Source organism: Macaca mulatta, chromosome 9 (assembly GCF_049350105.2).
Source record: "Macaca mulatta isolate MMU2019108-1 chromosome 9, T2T-MMU8v2.0, whole genome shotgun sequence".
In the NCBI taxonomy this organism is placed as follows: Eukaryota; Metazoa; Chordata; class Mammalia; order Primates; family Cercopithecidae; genus Macaca; species Macaca mulatta.
The window spans coordinates 114,040,360-114,061,249 of record NC_133414.1 but is presented as its reverse complement, the minus strand read 5'-3'; the positions used below and the strand labels follow the sequence as shown (position 1 = coordinate 114,061,249).

General features: G+C 40.9%; 1 protein-coding gene across 11 annotated transcripts in view; it reads left to right on the top strand.

The window, feature by feature from the left end:
* The window catches only part of ARMH3 (armadillo like helical domain containing 3), a 234,021-nt gene that overhangs the window by 105,534 nt on the left and 107,597 nt on the right, over nt 1-20,890 (top strand). For 8 of the 11 annotated variants that reach the window (XM_077947332.1, XM_077947327.1, XM_077947325.1 and 5 more), the window contains 2 exons: nt 9,207-9,289; nt 10,208-10,334. In XM_077947332.1, coding sequence (XP_077803458.1) covers nt 9,207-9,289; nt 10,208-10,334 — 210 coding nt within the window. Of the gene's footprint in view, nt 1-9,206; nt 9,290-10,207; nt 10,370-19,535; nt 20,087-20,890 lie in introns of those variants that run through there. The other 3 variants (XM_077947330.1, XM_077947331.1, XR_013398298.1) reach the window with 2 other exon arrangements.

The window sequence follows — 20,890 nt, the reverse complement described above, 5'->3', positions numbered from 1 at the left end:
GGAATACAGGCGCACACCACCATGCCTGGCTAATTTTTGTATTTTTAGTAGAGACAGACTTTTACCATGGTGACCAGGCTGGTCTTGAACTCCTTACTTTGTGATCCACCAACCTTGGCCTCCCAAAGTGTTGGGATTACAGGCGTGAGCCACCGCACCTGGCTGAGTATTTTTAAATTATTCTACTGGCAGGTTTTGGCTTCAGATTCACTCCTGCGCCACTCTGCTGATTGACAGTGAGCCTGCTGATTGCTGGCAATGTCCCTGGGTAATTGGTGATTTTGTCCAGAGATGCTGGAATTGGCTAGAGTTTATAGTGCCTCCAGGGTTTTGGTGGCATTAGCTTGTTACACTAGTGCTATTTTCATCCTGTCCTTTGAGTTTCTTGACATCTGTCCTAAGCAACTGAGATGGTAATATTATTCTTTTATCAATCACTATGAAATTATCCATCTCTCCTAATGAACAGGTTTTGATCTGGGTTCTGTGGTACCTAATCCTAGCTCCATGCCAGGCCACAAAATCAAGTCTGGATGAGTGTTGTCTTTGCTCTTTGTCTTCATAGCATGTAAAAGCTGCTCAAATAGACAGCTTTCTCTGACCTGATTCTTTGGAGACATTTATTTGTGCTCTCCTGGAGGCTGTCTCCTTCCTGTTTTTAATCTTATTTAAATGTCATTCACTTCATTTTGTAATTAAGCCTCCCCTCTGCTTCTTTGAGGCAGGCACCTGAGCTACCACTTAATTGTGTCTTCCTGTGGTTGGCTTGTTCCTCTGTGCACCTGGTTTACCTTAATGTGGGGGACAGGTTTTAGTCCTGGAGAAATTCCCATATCCATTATTCATTCTACTCCTACATGGCAACACAATTTGCTGCTACCTTTTTTTCCCTCCTCCTGAATTCAAAGGAGGATAGAAAAAATTATGGGAAAGTCCTCATTGTGTATTAATGCTAGGAACAGTTCTGAAAAAAAGGTTCCTTGTGCGGTGTGTGTTGGGGGGCTGTGTAAGATGGCAGGATTCTCAGATGGATTGTATTCAACTCTTCCTATTTGAAAATTAGGGTAGGCTGGGCGCAGGGGCTCACACCTGTAATCCCAGCACTTTGGGAGGCCAAGGCTGGCAGATCACCTGAGGTCAGGAGCTTGATACCAGCCTGGTGGAACCCCATCTCTACTAAAAATACACAAATTAGCCGGGCGTGGTGGTGGGTGCCTGTAATCCCAGCTATATGGGAGGCTGAGGAAGAAGAATTGCTTGAACCCAGAAGGCAGAGGTTGCAGTGAGCCAAGATCACGCTATTGCACTCCAACCTGTCTCAAAAAAAACAAAAAACAAAAAACAAAAAAAACTCCCAAACCAAAAATTAGCCAGGTGTGATGGTGTATGCCTGCAATCCCAGCTACTTGGAAGGCTGAGGCACAAGAATCACTTGAACCAGGGAGGTGGAGGTTGCAGTGAGCTGGGATTGCGCCACTGAACTCCAGCCTGGGTGACAGAGTGAGACTCTGTCTCAAAAAAAAAAAAAAAGAAAAAGAAAAAAAATTATATTGGCTGCCTCTGCCTCTGGGAATTCACGTGGGACTTAGGGAACCATCAGAGTGCCTGGTCCTGGCTCAGCTTCCCAGAACCTGCACAGTCTTCTGTATTCCACCTCCATCTGCATGCAGAAAAGTCAAAACTCTACACACTGACACACTGTTGTCATACTGTTCCACCAAATATGATGCACAGGACTCCCCAGGGAAGGGAACATGGACTGAAGCTGAGTGTGAGACTGGTTGCCTCTAGTACAGTCCAAAGAGACAGCAGTTGTAGCCAATTTGGAGTTCCTGAAAAAGAGCCAAGAAACTAAGTTTTCAAGGGGCCTAATATGAAAGACTTTCCAATGAAGAAATGAGTGTGTATTGAACACTCACTTCCCTACAACTTAAACATATTTAATGTGTAATATAATACCTCAAATATTTTACTGCAGTAATTTCTCAGTTCTTCACTTGGTGCAGAGTAAGAGTACTTGGAGCCTAATTAAGTATAACAGATGAAACAGCAAGGATTAGGAGTCAAACCCAGGGTCTCTAAGGATTTTGTAGGATAGTGTTGGTACTTAGTGCATTGTTAGTTTGGATGGTGAACTTTGGTGATTATTTTGAAGATTGCCATAGTGTTGCTGAAGGCTACTCGGGGTTCATTTTGAATTTGCGTTCCTGCTCAAGTCCATGGGCTCTCTGTTGATTGGGTATATTTGGCTCCTTTCATTTTCCCTATCAGTGAGGAAGCGTCTTTGTACGTTTGTCCCTGTACTCAGTGTGGTGTACTTTGATGTGAATGTCAGTCAGTCAGTTATGCAGAGGTTACAGAAAGTGAGACTGGAGTGTTTGTGAGGCTCTTGGGAGTGTTTGTGGAAAGAAAGACCTTGACCTCTTGTTTTTCTTTTTAATTGGGGTAAAATAAACATAAAATTTATCATTGTAACTATGTTTAACCATATAGTTCAGTGGCATTAAGTATATTCACATTGTGCAACCATTACTACCTTCCATTTCCAGTACTTTTTTTTTATCTTCCCAAACTGAAACTCAGTACTTATTAAACAATAACTCTTTTTTTTTCTTTCTTTTTTTTGAGATAGAGTCTCACTCTGTTGCCCAGGTGGGAGTGCAGTGGTGCGATCTTGGTGCACTGCAACTTCCGCCTCTGGGTTCAAGTGATTCTCCTGCCTCAGCCTCCCGAGTAGCTGGGACTATAGGTATGCACCACCATGCCAGGCCAATTTTTTTTTTTTTTCTTTTTTTTTTGTAAAAACTGGGTTTCACCATGTTGCATGCTGGTCTTGAGCTTCTGACCTCAGGTAATCCACCTGCCTTGGCCTCCAAAGTGCTGGGATTACAGGTGTGAGCCACCGTGTCCGGCCAGCAATAATACTTAATTCCCCCTCATGCCAGACGCTGGCAACCACTAACTCTGAATTTGATTACTCTGGGTATTTCATTTAAGTAGAATTAAACAGCATTTGTCCTTTTGTAACTGGTTTATTTCACTTAGAATAATATCTTCAAGGTTCATCTGTGTTGTCAGAATTTTCTTCCTTTTTAAGGCTGAATAATATTCTGCCATATGTATATACCATATTTTGTTTATTCATTCATCTGTTGATGGACATTTGGGTTGCTTCCACCTTTTGGCTGTTGTGAATGATGCTGCTGTAAACATGAGTGTACAAATACTTATTTGAATTCCTGCAATCTCTTGTTTTTTTGAGATTGTGTGGGTTTAATTATCTTAGGCCAGCGGAGTGAAGTCCTGAGACATTTAGAGAGATGTACTCTGAGCAGGCATGGTGGCTCATGCCTGTAATCCTAGTACTTTGGGAGGCCAAGGTGGGCAGATCACTTGAGGTCAGGAGTTTGAGACCAGCCTGGCCAATGTGGCAAAACCTTGTCTTTATTAAAAATGCAAAAATTGCCGGGCGTGGTGGCTCACGCCTGTAATCCCAGCACTTTGGGAGGCCAAGGCGGGCAGATCACGAGGTCAGATCGAGACCATCCTGGCTAATACGGTGAAACCCCATCTCTACTAAAAACACAAAAAATTAGCCAGACGTGGTGGCGAGCGCCCGCAGTCCCAGCTACTTGGGAGGCTGAGGCAAGAGAATGGTGTGAACCCGGGAGGTGGAGCTTGCAATGAGCCGAGATCACACAATAGCACTCCAGCCTGGGCAACAGAGCGGGACTTCGTCTCAAAAAAAAAAAAAAAGAAGCAAAACTTAGCTGGGCATGGTGATGGGTGCCTGTAATCCCAGCTACTGGGGAGGCTAAGGCAGGAAAATCTCTTGAACCTGGAAAGAGGTTGCAGTGGGCCAAGATCGCGCCACTGCACTTCAGTCTGGGCAACAGAATTGAGCTCTGTCTCAAAAAAAAAAAAAAAGAAAGAAAAAAAGAGATGTACTCTGAGCTTATAGGATTTTTCCTTTGGTCACTTTGATATGTGAGGGGCTAATCAGTGGAATTGTGATCAAAGTATGGTTTTTGGTCGCAAATATAAATACTGGCCCTAGATAGCTCCTGTATCCCCAACAAATGTTTTTTAAATTGAAGTTTCGGTGGATCCAGTAGTTTCATAGACCGCAGCGGTGGGAGTTCAGAGACCTTCTTCTCCCCAGCATTTGTCCTTAATGCAGTTTAGCTCCAATGAGTGTATTGGCTTTGGGTAATTTATTTAACCTTTCTGAATTTTGATTTGCTCATCCATAAAATGGGAACAATAATACCTACTTCATCAGATTGTTAAGAGGATTCAGTGAGAAGAATATACTTTAAGTGCTTTACATAATATCTAGCACCTAGCAGGCACCTAATAAGTGTTACCTTTCCTGCCACTTATGACCATGGTGTTTCTCACTTTGAAAAGAGGTGAATGCAGCTTGAGGAAGGTGATTTCTGTAGTTAAATGTCTCTTTTTAAGGTATCAGATAGAGGGTATTAGAAAAAAAGGAAAGTTTGAGATGCTCTGTGTGAGCTTCTGGGCACAGTCATTAACTTGTAGTTGTTGTCACTCTTCTAGAGGAAATTATGCATTCCTCTGTGATTTATCTCTTGGCATTGGTATTTTGGAACAGCCCATTCCAAGGGATGTGGAATATGGGCCCTTGGGCATTATCTCTTAAGGTCTGGAAGGTCTCAACTACCAAGCTTGCCCTTGTCCAAAAGGATATTCTCTGCAACAAGCCATGCCATTCTCTTTTGAGGGAGTGAGCAGCCATTGCTCACCTAGTGGGTAAAGCTGTTTACACAGTATTAAGTTTCTATACCATAAGGTCAAGCTTCGTTGGAAATCTCTCAGACCAGGAGTCAGGCCTTTGGTGAAGAATCTCGTGTTAGCTGTTTATCCCCCACTTCATTTTAGAAACTATTATTTAACAATGAGAAACATGATAAAGCAAAGGATTAAATTAAATGGTACATCTTGTCCCTCATATCTTCATAATGACTACAACATTTACTGTACCTGATTGCAAAGTCTTACAGATGTATGACTGATTAACAATACTATGTTTAGGCAATCATCCCCTTATTTTTTAGTTATCTTAACTCTTCCCTGTATGTACTGCTACTTCTGTGAGTGTCCTTGGAACAATTTGGCTGGTCATGTGCCCAGATGGCATCAAGTGGACAAGTGGATCAAGGCCAGTTTTCTAAAAATGTGTGTGTATGTAGAGGGGGTGAGTCAGGAGCCTGCCAGCATGAGCTGTGTGTTGGCACTGAGATTCTGAGTGCCAGTTCTCTGCTGTCCTTGAAACTGCCCTTGACACAGGGCATTTTCTTCTTTGGCCTAAACCTGTCTTTTCTGGCATAAACCCTGTGCAAAACTCAGTCTATAATAGTTTATAAATAAACCTGGTTATTGTTTATACCCATTTTTTGGTTTTGTTTTGGGCCTAAAGAAAGGGGATCTTGGCTCCCTTTAATGTCCATATCCAGTCATCTTCCATTGGCAGTATCTAATTTTGAAGAAGGCAACACTGACTGAGGGAATTAGGAACAGTTTTAGTTGATAGTTGTGTGCTTAAAAAAAAAGAGAGAGAAAGCAGCCACAAGGGATAGAGAGGTGGAGGTGAGAGCTGAGATGTAGATAAGACAGCGGAGAGTAGGCCAAGGAGCTGGCGGAGAGCCCTGCTGAGGCGGCTCATGCTGAGCAAACCTTCTGGGAATCTTTTTGTGCTGCCAGTGAGTGACAGGAACGCAATAATGAGGTATTAAATACTTGTACTTTAACAAGTAGCTGAGGACCAAGGGAAAACGGGGACCAAATACATGAAAATGACATAGAGCAGCTAACAGGTAGAGAAAGTTATAAACCAGAGTCTAGAGAAGTACTGGTAACAGTATAGTCAGCAGGTCTAAGCATACCATTTATAGTAAGCTGCAACCCCACTTTAACAAACATACTATTTATAGTAAGCTGCAACCCCACTTTAACATTCATCTTGATCTCGTACCTTTATTTGTTTAATCTTTTTTTTTTTTTTCTGAGACAGAGTCTTGCTCTGTCGCCCAGGCTAGAGTGCTGTGGCCTGATCTCGGCTCACTGCAAACTCTGCCTTCCAGGTTCAAGCGATTCTCCTGCCTCAGGCTCACGAGTACCTGGGATTATAGGTGCTCACCACCGCGCCTGGCTAATTTTTGTATTTTTTAGTAGAGACAGGGTTTTACCATCTTGGCCAGGATAGTCTCAAACTCCTGACCTCATGATCCGCCCTCCTCGGCCTCCCAAAGTGCTGGGAATACAGGCGTGAGCCACCGCACCCAGCTTGTTTATCTTCTTAATGGGATGGTAGAAAGAACACTAAACAGGAGACCAGGTTCTAGTCCCAGCTTAGTCACCAGCTAGTTTGGGGTGGGGGTGGAATGGGGCATGGAGTTTTCTTATCAAAAAATGAGGAAATTGGATTAAATAACCTAAGGTATTTTCTCTAAAAATCTATAATCAGCTATGTCAAAGCCTCACAGACTTAAAACTCCCATCATATCAGGTCAGAGGCTAAAATCTGTGTGTAGTGGTGTATAGGACACTGAGCAGTTGATATAGCGAGTGTGAAGTCAGGGAGATGATGATGGAGAAAAGCACTATTTCATGGGATATTTGGGACATTCTCTTTTGAAGAAGAGTTACCATCTGTGATGTCAGAGGTTTCATTTTAGTTGCCTGTTAAATTCTCTGTAGAGAAAATTCTCTCTCTTTTTTTTTTTTTGAACAAAGAGTCTCACTCTGTCGCCCAGGGTGGAGTGCAGTGGCGCGATCTCAGCTCACTGCAACCTCTGCCTCCTGGGTTCAAGCAATTCTTCTGCCTCAGCCTCTCGAGTAGCTGGAACTACAGGCTCATGCCGCCATGCCAAGCTAATTTTTTGTGTTTTAGTAGAGACAGGGTTTCACCCTGTTGCCCAGGCTGTTCTCGAACTCCTGAACTCAGGCAATCTGCCTGTCTTGGCCTCCCAAAGTGCTAGGATTACAGGCGTGAGCCGCCGCGCCTGGCCCCTGTAGAGAATTCTTACTTCCAGGTGAGAAGACCTTGGTTCTTTGGGGAGCAGAATATCTGACCTGCATTTTCAGGGGCAGAATGCAAGCCGCTCTGGCACTGACTCTCAGAGTATTGCAGTACTGGACTCTCCCTTTCAGTACTCTGGCTCTGCTAATGCCTGTGGCTGTTGGGACACAGGTTGTCTCTTGGCCTGTGCCAGAATTGCTGTCTTCCTCCTCTAATATTTATCACGTTGTCATCCTGGACTCTGAATCCCAGAGATCAAGACTAGCTATAGTCCAGCAGAGGAGCAATAAATCATTGCTCCCGCATCCTTTTCTCCAGGTTTCCTGCCCTTTAATTACCACATAGCCACTGCTGAGGCTGCATCTCTGTGCTGTGTGTTCTGGGGACAAAAGCCCTTGTTGATTGGATGTGTACAAAAGCTGCTTTGTCTCTAGCCATTACGTTTTACAGAACGCCATGCATGCTGCCCATCCTTTCTCTCACCTCTGTGAGTTTATAGAGTCCGATTGTCAGGTATATCATTAACAGGGCTTGTCTAAGCTCTGGGGATTAGGTGGTGGGGTGGGCAGTCCCTATGTGGCTCAGCAAGGTGATCTTCTTTAAGGAGGGAAGTTTGGGTTAGTAATTTTTATGTGGATTTTAGCTAGGCCCCTTATTCCTGTGCTCCTTGTAGGAGCTAAGCAGGTTGTGTGATCCTGAATGGGCTCCATGGAGCCTTTTTTTCCCTGCAGTCCAACAGATCACTTGATCACTTAACAGACACCATTAAAAGGGCCAGCTGCCTATCATTTGCCTTTTCATTATGAAACCCCAGAGAACTCAAATCGGGGCCGCGGTAAAGAGTTTATAAATGAAGATGCCTGTCTCCTTCATGCCTGGCAAGGCTTTTTTGCTATTTGAGGGGAAGATTCAGGCTTTAGAAACAGAATGTGGGTGAAGCCAGCCTCTTGTACTTTCCTTGCCTGCTGTTTCTTTACTGTACCTGTGCTTTTAAAGGATTGAGAGTGAGGGGTGTTGTGTGGCAGGCAGCAAGAGTCTGGAGAGTCTCACTCCTACTCATTATTCCCTGCTGTTCCAAATCAAAGCTCACATCTCTTCTTTAAGAGTAGTAAACTTCACACAAAACTCTGAGATCATGGGAGAATGAACTTCTTTGCTGGCAAAGAAGCAGATATGGTCCTAGAAAAAGAGAGGTCGAGCCTTTTCTTGGGTCTGTGGAAGGTGGGGGTTTGAGAGGGAGAAGACAGAAGGACCACAGATTGCCTGCAGCTACTGAACCCCTTTTATAGTATCCCATCAAGTAGGGGAGGTAGGTACAGGAGCATTATCTGAGATGGGCAGAGAAGCAGGACTCATTTTGTGGACAAAGTGTGCTAGGTGAATGAGTATAAGGTAACTGATAACTTCTTTTATGCTTAATATTTATTTGCAAAATAGTCTGAAGCTGCACTGTTAACCTAGGGACTTGGCAGTCAGTCTCTACTGAGGTTGCTTGGGTTTTAGAAATCTCTCCCCTCACTAAGAGTTGCCAAGCAGAAAGAGATTTCAGTAAATGTCGTGGTCACAAGCGGTCAGCGCAAGCTTCAGTTTGTTTGGATAGTTAGAGCAGTTAAGGGCTTTTTTTCTCTTTATGAGCTCTCCTCATCTAGAGCTGCAGCCCAGCTGTAGGTTCTACAGTATAGCTGCCACGTCTGGTGACCACTTAGATTGGATACATATTCCTCTTAGCAATGATGTCTGAAACAGATACATGTCTAAGGCTTGGTGACAATAGAAGCTAGCAGCTGAGGGTGGAAGGGGGACCCTCATTTTCAGCTGTAAATTGAGCAAGTTTGATGGGGAAATCACCATGTGGGAGTAAATTTGAAACGCCAAGATGTCAGTTTTATAGTCAAATTTCTGAGCTTAATTGCTATTTAAGAAGTGGCAAAAAGAAGTAGATATTTAACAACCTTCCATGAGCAGATAAGCAGACACGTGCTTGGGAAGGTGAGTGCTTTCCTCAAATATACCTACCTTACCTGCTTTTTAAAAGACCTTGGTGGCTGAGACTCACTCACTGTAACCCCCCAGATTTTTTTAGAGCTAGTCTGTTTTTAATTTAATTTTATTAATCATGGTTTGAATAGCTTGTTGATGTCTTTTTTTTTTTTTTTTAAAGCCTTGATAAATTTGCTGAAGTTCCTTATGTCAAACGAGACTGTACTTTTGGCCAAACACAACATTTTTACTTTAGCCCTTATGGTGAGTATCAAAACAAATACTTCTTTTTCTGAAGCCATATGCTAAGGCAGAAATGAACTGGTTTGAAACAGGAGCTGGTGGTCTGGGGACTAAGCCATAGAGGGAACCAGACCTATATATATATTTTTGGATCAGAATCTGGACTGGTGGTCCCCACTCTCACCTATGTCTTTGGCATGACTCTCTTTCCTTCGTGAAAATATATCATCTGGCAGGGGTGGGTATAGGTTAGATCTCTCTGTATGAATAGTGAGCCTTGGTCCCAACTGAGAGACTACTGTATACTACTGCGGTCTCTATGTTGGTAAATAACAGACCCTCTGAAGGTTCCATCATGGCTGCACTTGGTTTCTGAGGGACATTACAGGTGATTGTTTATCTGGCTGGTTATTTGGGATAGAAGGAGGCCATTGTGCAGTTTGACTATCTTCTTAGGATATTATACAATGTGTTCTTAAATGTTCAACATTAGAGGGAAAAAAGTCTTGATTCATAGCATTTGCTGAGTTTCATTGTAGAGCTACACCCACCATGGCCAATTTCAAACTATCAATGTGATATCAGAGTCATGCAGAATTGGGAAGCAATGTGCAGTAGCACACCATTATATGACATTTACACCACACAGATATAATAGTTATAAATCTCCAGAGCATAGGTTATAGTAAAAGGTAGAAAATAATTAGGAAGTGATAAGTTTTTAGTATTTATTACTTTCATTTTAATATAATTTATTTAATTATAAGTTTATATGAATGAAATTTTTAATAATGACTGTGTTTAATAACTGGCTTACAAAATTCATGAAATTTTACAGTCAACTCTTGTGTGACAGTAAGAGCTGGCTACAGCACACCACTGATAATTTCTAGTCTTCATAGCCTGATGCCCATATATGGGCCTTTCTTTCTTTTTTAGATTGTGAACCTATTTAATATGTTTATCACATATGGCGACACATTTCTGCCAACCCCCAGCAGCTATGATGAACTTTACTATGAGATTATCCGCATGCACCAGAGCTTTGACAACCTCTACTCCATGGGTAAGCTGCCTTTTCTTTTTACTCCTCTCTCCACCGTTTGTCTAGCTTTTGGCATATAAGAGGAAAAGACTATGAAAGATTCTCCTCTAGTTGTTTGGTGCCTTGTGTGGCACAGAAATATAGTAGCTTCCTCTTCTCAGGCAATAGGAAGGTATGTTGGGGCCTTTTTGCCTTCAGGAATTCAGATTTCATCTCAGTATAAAGCTGGTTAGCAGCCCTTTGTTGCTGTTTGTGAGAGAGAGAGAATAGGGAGGCTTGTGGATTCATTGAATGCCAGGGAGAAGGAGGTGAAGGAGTGGGTGGGAATTGACAGCAGCAAATAAAAGAACTTGGATCCCAGAACACTGTGTAATTTGAGGATGTCCAGGATTTTAAGGAATCTTAGTGTACCTATGTATTTTTAGCATAACTTACAAGTGGAAGTGGGCATTAGATAAAAATCTTTTTTTGGAAATCTTTTGGTGATTGGCTCACCGAAATGTACTCTCCAGCTATAGCAAGTATAACTTATTTCTGAAAGAAGTCATATGTCCCCATAAGTTTGGGATAAGGGCCTAGTTAATTCTACCTGTAGTATAAAGGTTAAGGAAAAATCTCTGTAGATTGCACAGAAACAGCCACTCAGTAAAACTATCTTATTTTTAAAACCCAAATTTATTAGCTTTATTGAAGTATAATAGATATATAAACTGTACACATTTTAATTATACAAATTTTAATGAGTCTTGATATATGTGTATGTATGTGAAACCATCACAATGATCAGGATAATAACCATATCCATCACCTCCCAAGTTTCTTTGTATCTCTTTAGAATCCTCTCATGTCTTCTTCACCTCCTTCACCCACTGTGCCTCATCCTTGGGCAACCACTGATTTGCCTCTGTCACTGTAGATTAGTTTGCTTCATCCTTTGTGATGAGATTAATTGTGAAAACCCCAACCTTTCCTTGGGACTCCTGTATCATGAGAAAAGTGGAGAGGATTTGGAACAAGTACCAGGAGAAAGAATAGAAGCAGCAGTGGAAAAGAAGGATTGCCTGGGAGGAAAATATTTTTTTCTAGTATACTTCATTTTTTAGAGCAGTGAAGGAAAACTTTTAAGAGAACTTTGTAAGAGAACCTTTGCTATAATGTCTTAGGCAGTGCAAGTAGGGCCTTGTATTAGTAGGATGTTTTCAATGGCAAGTATCAGAAAACTCGGACTTAAAACTATCTTAAAGAGTAGGAAAATTATATGAAATTCTAGAATGGTATGATCAGTTGCTCAACAATGTCTGCAAGGACCCAGGTTTTTAAAGTATCTCTTCTCTCTCATTGTAATAGTTTTAGCATCAAGTCAGTTGCCCATGCAACAGCAAGTTTCAGTTGTCCCATCAAGACCCATCTCTTTTTTTTAGGAGCTTGGCAGCCTTACATAAGAACTCTCTAATAGACTTTACGTTGGCTAGATGTGCTCAGGATACCCTAGTGTGGTTTGCATCTGCCTGGCTTCACCAACTTCCTGAGAATGTAGAATGCAGAATTTTCCAAGAGTAAAGAGCTGCCCCAGCGGTTTTAGCACTCATTGGTAGATGAATAAACATGCTTTTCAATGAGGAAAGGAAAGAGTTGGAGTTGGGGAGATATTTTATAAAAGTCTGACATACCTGCTCAGCGGGGCCACATGTAACTAATCAAATGAGATAAACCCTTGTAGCTATAGCAACAAGATAAGAGAAGATACCTGTGAATGTCTAAATCTGCCAAGGGAATAAAAATGTTAACCAGGAGGGCACAAATAGGAAAGTGAAAATTTTCAACAACTGAAACACAGCAAACAGTAGGAGGTGGCATGTTTCAGTGCTCTGTTTTATATAAACTTCTGGTGAAAAAAAACATGTTTTTTATTAACCTTTTTGAGGCATAATTTACATCCATGGCAGAAACCATCCTTTTAAATGTACAGTTTTGAGTTTTGACAAATGCATATAGTAGTGTAATTATCACAAAAATCAAGATATAGAAGAGTTTCACTATCCAAAAAATTTCCCTTGTGTTCCTATGAACACATAGGAACTCACATGTGAGTTCCTCCGTCTACTCACAACCCCGAGCAACCACTGATCTGTTTTCTGTTCTCATGGTTTTGCCTTTTCCAGAGTATCTTATAGATGGAATCATATAACCTGTTGAGTCTGGCTTCTTTCATATAGTATTTCATTTGAAATTTATCCATGTCATTGCATGTATCAGTAGTTCCTTCCTTTTTACTACAGAGTAATATTTCATTGTATGAATTACCATCTTAGTTTGTCCATTTGTCAGGTTAAGGACATTTGTAAGGTTTCCAGTTTTTAGCAATGATAAATAAAGCTCCTGTTAACATTCTTATACATTAGTGAATACAGGGTTTTTTTTGTTTTTGTTTTTTCTTGAGACAGGGTCTTGCTCTTTCACCCACGGTGGAGTACAGTGGCACAATTATGGCTCACTGCAGCTTTGACCTCCTGAGCTCAAACAATCCTCCCACCTCAGCCTCCCAAGTAGCTGGGACTACAGGTACATGCCACCACACCCGGCTACTTTTTGTAATTTTAGTAGAGACAGGGTTTCGCCATGTTGCCCAGGCTGGTCTTGAACTCCTGGGCTCAAGCAATTTGCCCATCTCGGCCTCCCAAAGTGTTGAGATTACAGGTGTGAGCCACTGTGCCCAGCATGAACACAAGTTTTTATTTCACTTGGCTATGTGCCTAGCAATGGGATTTTGGGGTGTTGTGGTAAGTATGTTTTAACTGTATAAGAAACCACCAAACCGTTTTCCAAAGTGATGTTCTATTTTACATTCTCTCCAGCAATGCATGAGAGCTGTCATCATTCCATATTGTAACCAGCACTTGATATTCTCCACTTTTGTTTTTTTGTTTTTTTTGTTGTTGTTGTTGCTGTTGTTTGCTTGTAGATATATAGTACTACTTCATTGTGTTTTTAACTTTGCATGAGTAATGATGTTGAGCATCTTTTCCTGTCCTTATTTGCCATCCATATATCTTCTTTGGTGAAGTATTTGCTCATATCTTTTGCTCATTTGAAAAAAAAAAGGGGGGGGGCTGGGTACGGTGGCTCACGCTTGTAATCCCAACACTTTGGAGTCCAAGGTGGGAGGATCAAGACTAGCCTGGCTAACATGGTGAAACCCCATCTCTACTAAAATTGCAAAAATTAGCCAGGCATGGTGGCACACACCTGTAGTCCCAGCACTTTGGGTGGCCGAGGTAGGCAGATCACTTGAGCTCGGGAGTTCGAGACCAGCCTGGGCAACATGGCAAAACCCTGTCTTTACCAAAAATACAAAAATTTATCTAGGCGTGGCAGTGCATGCCTATGGTCCCAGCTACTTGGGAGGCTGAGGTGGGAGGATCACTGGAGCCCAGGAGGCTGAGGTTGCAGTGAGCTGAGATTGTACCACTGCACTCCAGCCTGTGTGACAGAGTGGGACCCTATCTCAAGAAAAAACAAAAAACAGTACACACCAATGTTTATAATGGCACCATTCACAAGTGCCAAAAGGTGGAAGCAACTCAAGTGTCCATTGACAGATGAATAGATAAACAAAATGTGGTATATACACCCAGTGGGATATTATGTAGCCTTCAAAAGGAAAGAAGTCCTGTTACATGCTACAGTGTGTATGAACCTTGAAGATATTGTGCTAAGTGAAATAAAGCAGTCACAAAGGGGTGGTACTTATATGAGGTATCCAAAGTAGTTAAATTCACAGATATGGAAAGTAGGATGATGATTACCAGGGGCTTTGGGAGGAGACAAAGAGAGTTGCTTAATGTGTGTAGAGTTTCAGTTCTACAAGGTGAGGAAGTTCTGGAGATCTGTTTTACAACAATGTAAATGTACTTAACACCTAAATTGTATGCTTAAAAATGGTTAAGAGCAGCTGCTCCAAAAGTAAAGTATCTCAGTCATTCACAGTCAGTTAAAAAGATTGAACTTCTCTTTTCCCCCTTCTTACTACTGCCATTGATGAGTCTTTTTTGAAAAAATGGTTAAGAGGGTAAATTTTATGAGATGTGTGTGTTTCTTTTCTTTTCTTTTCCTTTTCTTTTTCTTTTTCCTTTTCCTTTTCTCTTTCTTTTCTTTTCTTTCTTTCTTTTTTTTTTTTTTAACCACATAAAAACAAACCTAAACTCTAAAGTGTATTTAGATTCTACCAATTTTTCTACTAATGTCCTGTTTGTATTCCAGGATCCCATCCATGTTACCACATTATATTTAGTCATCGTGACTCCTTAGTCTTCTCTGGTCTGTGACTGTTTCTTTGTGTTTCCTTGTTTTTTTGTGACCCTGATAGTTTTCAAGAATGTTCCTCGATTTGGGTTTGTCTTGTGTTTTACTCATGGTTTGACTTGGATTGTGGATTATAGAGAAAAATACCACACAGTCCAAGTACCCTGACTTACCACTGATGATACTAATCTTGATCACTTGGTTAAGGTAGTGTTTGCCATGTTTCTCCACCACAGAGTTGTAATTTTTTCTACTTTTTCATAGTCTATTCTTTATTTTCTTTTCTTTTTGTTTTTATCATGGAAGCAAATCACTAAATGCAGCCAACATAAAAAGTTAGGGGATAGGGAGGTTAAGCTCCACCACCTGCAGAAAAGAGTATCTGTATAAGTTATTTAGAACTTTTCTGTAAGAATTTGGTTGCTGCTGCTGCTGCTGTTTGTTCTTGTTGTTATTTTTGTTGTTCTTCTTCCTCCTCCTCATCCTCCGCCCCCCTCCCCCAACCGCCTTGCTTCCTTCCTTTCTTCCTTCCTCCTTTTTTTTCTTTTTTTGAGACGGAGTCTCACTCTGTTGCCCAGCCTGGAGTGCAGTGGCACAATCTCGGCTCACTGCAACCTCCACCTCCTGAGTTCCAGGAATTCTCCTGCCTCAGCCTCCCAAGTAACTGGGATTACAGGCCTACACCTCCATACCTGGCTAATTTTTTTTACTTTTAGTAGAGATGGGGTTTCACCATGTTGGCCAGGCTGGTCTTGAACTCCCAACCTCAAGTGATTTGCCCTCCTCAGCCTCCCTAACATGCTGGGATTACAGGTGTGAGCCACTGTGCCTGGCTTTCTTCTTTTTTTTGAGACAGTGTCTTGCTCTGTCACCCAGACCGGAGTGCAGTGACTCAATCACAGCTCATTGCAGTTTTGACCTTCAGGGCTCAAGCAGTCCTCCCACCTCCGCCTCCTGAGTAGCTGGTGTACATCACCATGCCTGGATAATTTATTTTTGTTTTTTTGTATAGATGAGGTTGCCCTATGTTGCCCAGGTAGGTCTTGAACTCTTGGGCTCAAGCGATCCTCCTGCCTTGGCCTCCTAAAGTGCTGAGATTACGGGCATGAGCCACTGCACCCAGCAAGTATATGTTTTAATCAAAAGCTTACTGGAGTTTTGATTGGGACTATGGCAAACCTATAGATCATTTTGGGGAAAGCTGATATCTTGATAATGTACCTTACAATCCCTGACAAAATATATCTTTTTTAAAAAATTTATTTTATTTATTTATTTTTTTGAGACGGAGTCTCGCTCTGTCGCCCGGGCTGGAGTGCAGTGGCCGGATCTCAGCTCACTGCAAGCTCCGCCTCCCGGGTTTACGCCATTCTCCTGCCTCAGCCTCCCGAGTAGCTGGGACTACAGGCGCCCGCCACCTCGCCCAGCTAGTTTTTTGTATTTTTTAGTAGAGACGGGGTTTCACCGTGTTAGCCAGGATGGTCTCGATCTCCTGACCTCGTGATCCGCCCGTCTCGGCCTCCCAAAGTGCTGGGATTACAGGCTTGAGCCACCGCACCCGGCCCAAAATATATCTATTTATTGAAGTCTTTGATTTTTCACACCAATGTTTTGTTGTTTTCAACATGAAAATCTTGCATATATTCTATTAGATTTATCTTAATGTATTTCATGGCATTTGGTGCTATTAGTATTTTTGAAAATTTTAATTTTTAATTGTTCATTGCCAATATGCAGAAAAACTACTTTTTTATTTTTTACTATGACAGCTTTATGAGGTATGATTCACCTGCCATATAATCTGCCCATTAAAGCATACAATTTGATGAGTTTCAGTATAGTCAGAGAGTTGTACCACCATCACCACAATGAACTTTGGAGCATTTTCATCACCCCAACAGGAAACCTACCCATGAGAGGTGACCCCATTTACTGCAATCTCCTGAGCCCTAGGCAATCACTAATCTATTCTCTGTGTCTGTAAATTTGCCTATTCTGGACATTTTATATAAATGAAATCATACAATATGTGGTCTTTTGTGACTGGCTTCTTTTGTTTTGGATCTTTTCAAAGCTTATCCATGTTGTATCCATGAAGTAACAGTACTTTGTTCCCTTTTTACTGTGGAACAATATTACATTGTATGGATATACCACATTTTATTTATCCATTCATCAATTGGTAGACATTTAGGTTGCTTCTACTTTTTGCTGTTCTGAATTATCCTGCTGTGAGCATCCATGTACGGATTTTTGTGTGGGCATGTTTTCATTCTGTTGAGTATATACCTAGGAGCAGAATTGCTAGGTCGTATGGTAACTCTGTGTTTATAACCTTTTGAGGAACTGCCACACTGTTTGACTGTCCTCACTTTTCCAATGTGGGTGTACCATTTTACACAAGCAAGAAACAATGCTGATTTTTAGTCTTGTATCCTGTTATCTTGCTATTTTTGATCTTGTATCCTGTCATCTCACTTACTAGGTTTACTAGTTTTTGTAACCTTTTTGGGATTTTCTACGTAGACATTCATGTTGTATGTAAATGTTGTGTGCCTTTTATTTCTTTTTCTTGCCTTATTGTACTGGTTACAGCCTCCACTGCTATGTTAAATTAGAGGGTAAGGATGGACATACTTGCCTTGTGTCCAGTCTTAAGGTGCAAGGATTAAGGTTATTCTCCATTAAATGTGATGTTACGTGTAGGTTGTTCATAGATGCCCTCTGTCTGGTTGAGGAAATTCCATTTTATTTCCTGAGAATTGTCATTAATGAATGTTGAGTTTTGTTAAACATTCTCTAGCATTTATTGACATGATTACATGGTTTTCCTACTATTGTCTGTTAGCATAGTGATTGATTTTTAAATGTTGACCAACCCCACATAATTATAACCTATCATTTTTACATATTATTATATTCAATTTGCTAGTATTCATGAGATATATTGGTCTGTAGTTTTACTTTCTTAAAATGTCTTTTTCTGGTTTCAATGTTAGTTAATTTTGGCCTCATAATATGAATTGGGAAGTGTTCTCTCATCGCTCATCTTCTATTTTCTAGAATAATTTGTTTAAGAGTGGTTTATTTCTTAAATGTTTGGTAAAATTTACCAGTGAAGCCACTGCATCTGGAGTTTACTTTCTTGGAAGATTTTAAACCATAAGTTCAATTTATTTAATAGGTACAGGACTATTTAAGTTACCTATTTAGCAGTGACCTTTGGAAGTTTGTGTCTTTGAAGAAGTTTGTTTTATTATGTTGTCACTTTTATGGGGCATACAGTTGTTTGTAACATTCACTTTTAATGTCTGTAGGGTCTGTACTCAGCTTCCCTCTTTCATTCCCTATATTGGTAATTTGTATTTTTTCTTTTTTTTTTCTTCGTCAGTTTGGGTAGATATTTATCAAGTTTATTGATTTCCCCTCCTCAGAGAACCAGCTTTTGGCTTTATTGATTTTTTTCTCTGTCATTTTTATGTTTTATTGATTTATGCTCTTTATTTTCTTCTTATTGCTTGCTTTGAGTTTAATTTGCTCGTTTTTTGCTAGTTTTTTAGGGTGCAAGCATAGTTCATTGATATGAGACTTTTCTTTTTTTCTAATATAAATATTTTGTACTATACATTTCCCTTTAAGTACTGCTTTAGCTGCAGCTCATAAATTTTTTTATTATATTTTTATTGTCTTTCAAGTTCAATGTATTTTCTCATTTCCCTTGAATTTCTTCTTTGACTTTTGAGGTTTTTAGAAATGTGTTGCTTAATTTTCAGATACTCAGGGATTTTCCAGATATTCTTCTGTTAGTAATTTCTAGTTTAGTTTAGTTTTGGCCCAAGAATATTGTTTGTATTATTTCAATGCTTTGACATTTATTGAGACATGTTTTATGGCCCAGAGTATGGTGTATCTTGGTAAATGGTCCATTCCACATGCACTTGTATTTTGTTCTTGGTGGGTAGAGAGTTCTGTAAGTTTCAGTTTGGTTGAGTTGTATGATGATATTGTTCTCTGTTTTCACAAATTTTTCTGGGACAGAGAAGATTGTTGAAACATTCAGCTATAATTGTGAGTTTGTCTGTTTTCCCGTTTTGGTTCTTTTCACTTTTTGGTTCATGTGTTTTGTAGCTCTGCTGTTAGATAGATATACATCTAGGATTATTATATCTTGGCAAATTGACTCTTTTATCATTATATAATATCCTACTTCACCCTGGTAGTATTCCTTGTTCTGAATTCTGCTTTGTCTGACTTTAATACAGCCACTCTGGCTTTTTAAATTGTTAGTATCTGCATGCATACCTTAATTTTTTTTCTTTTTAGAAGTGAGTTCTTGCTATATAGCTTGAGTACAGTGGCTATTCACAGATGTGATCATAGTGCAATACATCCGCAAACTCTTGGGCTTAACTGATCCTTCTGCCTCAGCCTCCTGAGTAGCTGGGACTATAGGCACATACCACTGTGGCTGGCTTATATATTTTCCTGTTAGCTGTATTTTTATATTTAAAGTGTCTGTCTTGTACACAGCCTGCAGTTGGGTCTTGTTTATTATCCAGTCTGACAATCTCTATCTTATTTGGCATATTATCCATGCATATTTACAATGCAATAATCAATATCGTTTCAGTTCTACCACTTATTTTGTTTGCCCCTCCCCCCACTTTCTGGCTCTTCTGTACCTGCTTTTCTGCTTTCTTTTGGATAATTTGAATATATTTAAATATTCCATTTTAATTTATTAGTTGGCTTTTTGGCTATATTTGTATTTTTTAGCAGTTACTCTAAGATAACATTGTATATACCTTTTACAGTCTACTTAAAGTTAGCATTGTACCACTTCAATAAAGTGTAGAAACTTTGCTACTATATAGGGTCTATTTATTTATTTATTTATTTATTTATTTATTTATTTTTTAGTTTCGCTCTTGTTGCCCAGACTGGAGTGCAATGGCACAATCTCGGCTCATCGCAACCTCTGCCTCCTGGGTTCAAGTGATTCTCCTGCCTCGGCCTCCCAAGTAGTTGGGATCACTGGCATGCGCCATCATGCCCAGCTACTTTTGTATTTTTAGTAGAGATGGGGTTTCTCCATGTTGGTCAGGTTGGTTTTGAACTCCCAACCTCAGGCGATCCACCTGCCTTGGCCTCCCAAAGTGCTGGGGTTACAGGTGTGAGCCACTGTGCCTGGTGTTTTTTTTTTTTTTAGTTTTTAAGAGATGGGGTCTTGCTCTGTTGCTCAAGCTGGGGTGCAGTGGTGTGATTATAGCTCACTGCAGCCTTAAGCTGCTGGGCTCAAGTGATCCTCCTGCCTCAACATCCTCAGTAGCTGGGATTACAGGTGTGAGCCACTGCACCCAGCTGGATATAGAATTTTTAGTTGGTAATTTTTATCTTTAAGTACTTTGAAGCTATTATTCTCCTTTTTCTGGCCTCCATGGTTTCTGAAAATAAATCTGTAGTCATTTGAATCATTGTTCCATTGTTTGTAGTATGTTGTTTTTCTCTAGCTTTTTTTTTTTTGAGACGGAGTCTTGCTCTGTCACCTAGGCTGGAGTGCAGTGGGTTGATCTTGGCTCACTGCAACCTCTGACTCCCGGGTTCAAGCTATTCTCTGCCTCAGCCTCCCGAGTAGCTGGGATTACAAGTGCCTGCCACCACGCCTGGCTAATTTTTGTATTTTTATTTTTATTTTTATTTATTTATTTATTTTTTTGAGATGGCGTCTCGGTTTGTCGCCCAGGCTGGAGTGCAGTGGTGCAATCTCGGCTCACTGCAAGCTCCGCCTCCCAGGTTCACGCCATTCTCCTGCCTCAGCCTCCGAGTAGCTGGGACTACAAGCACGCACCACCACGCTTGGCTAATTTTTTGTAATTTTAGTAGAGACAGGGTTTCACCGTGTTAGCCAGGATGGTCTCGATCTCCTGACCTCGTGATCTACCCGCCTCGGCCTCCCAAAGTGCTGGGATTACAGGCGTGAGCCACTGCACCCGGCCTAATTTTTGTATTTTTAGTAGAGACGGGGTTTCACCATCTTGACCAGGCTGGTCTTGAACTCCTGACCTCGTGATCCACTCGCCTCAGCCTCCCAAAGTGCTGGGATTATAGGCCTGAGCCACCGCGCCTGCCTTCTCTAGCTTCTTAAAAGGTTTTTTTTTTTTTTTTCCTTATCTTTGGCTTTCAGCAGTGTGATTATGAGATGTCTATGCACAATTTTTCTTTGAGTTCATCCTATTTGGGGTTTGCTGAGCCTCTTGACTTTCAGCAAATTTGGG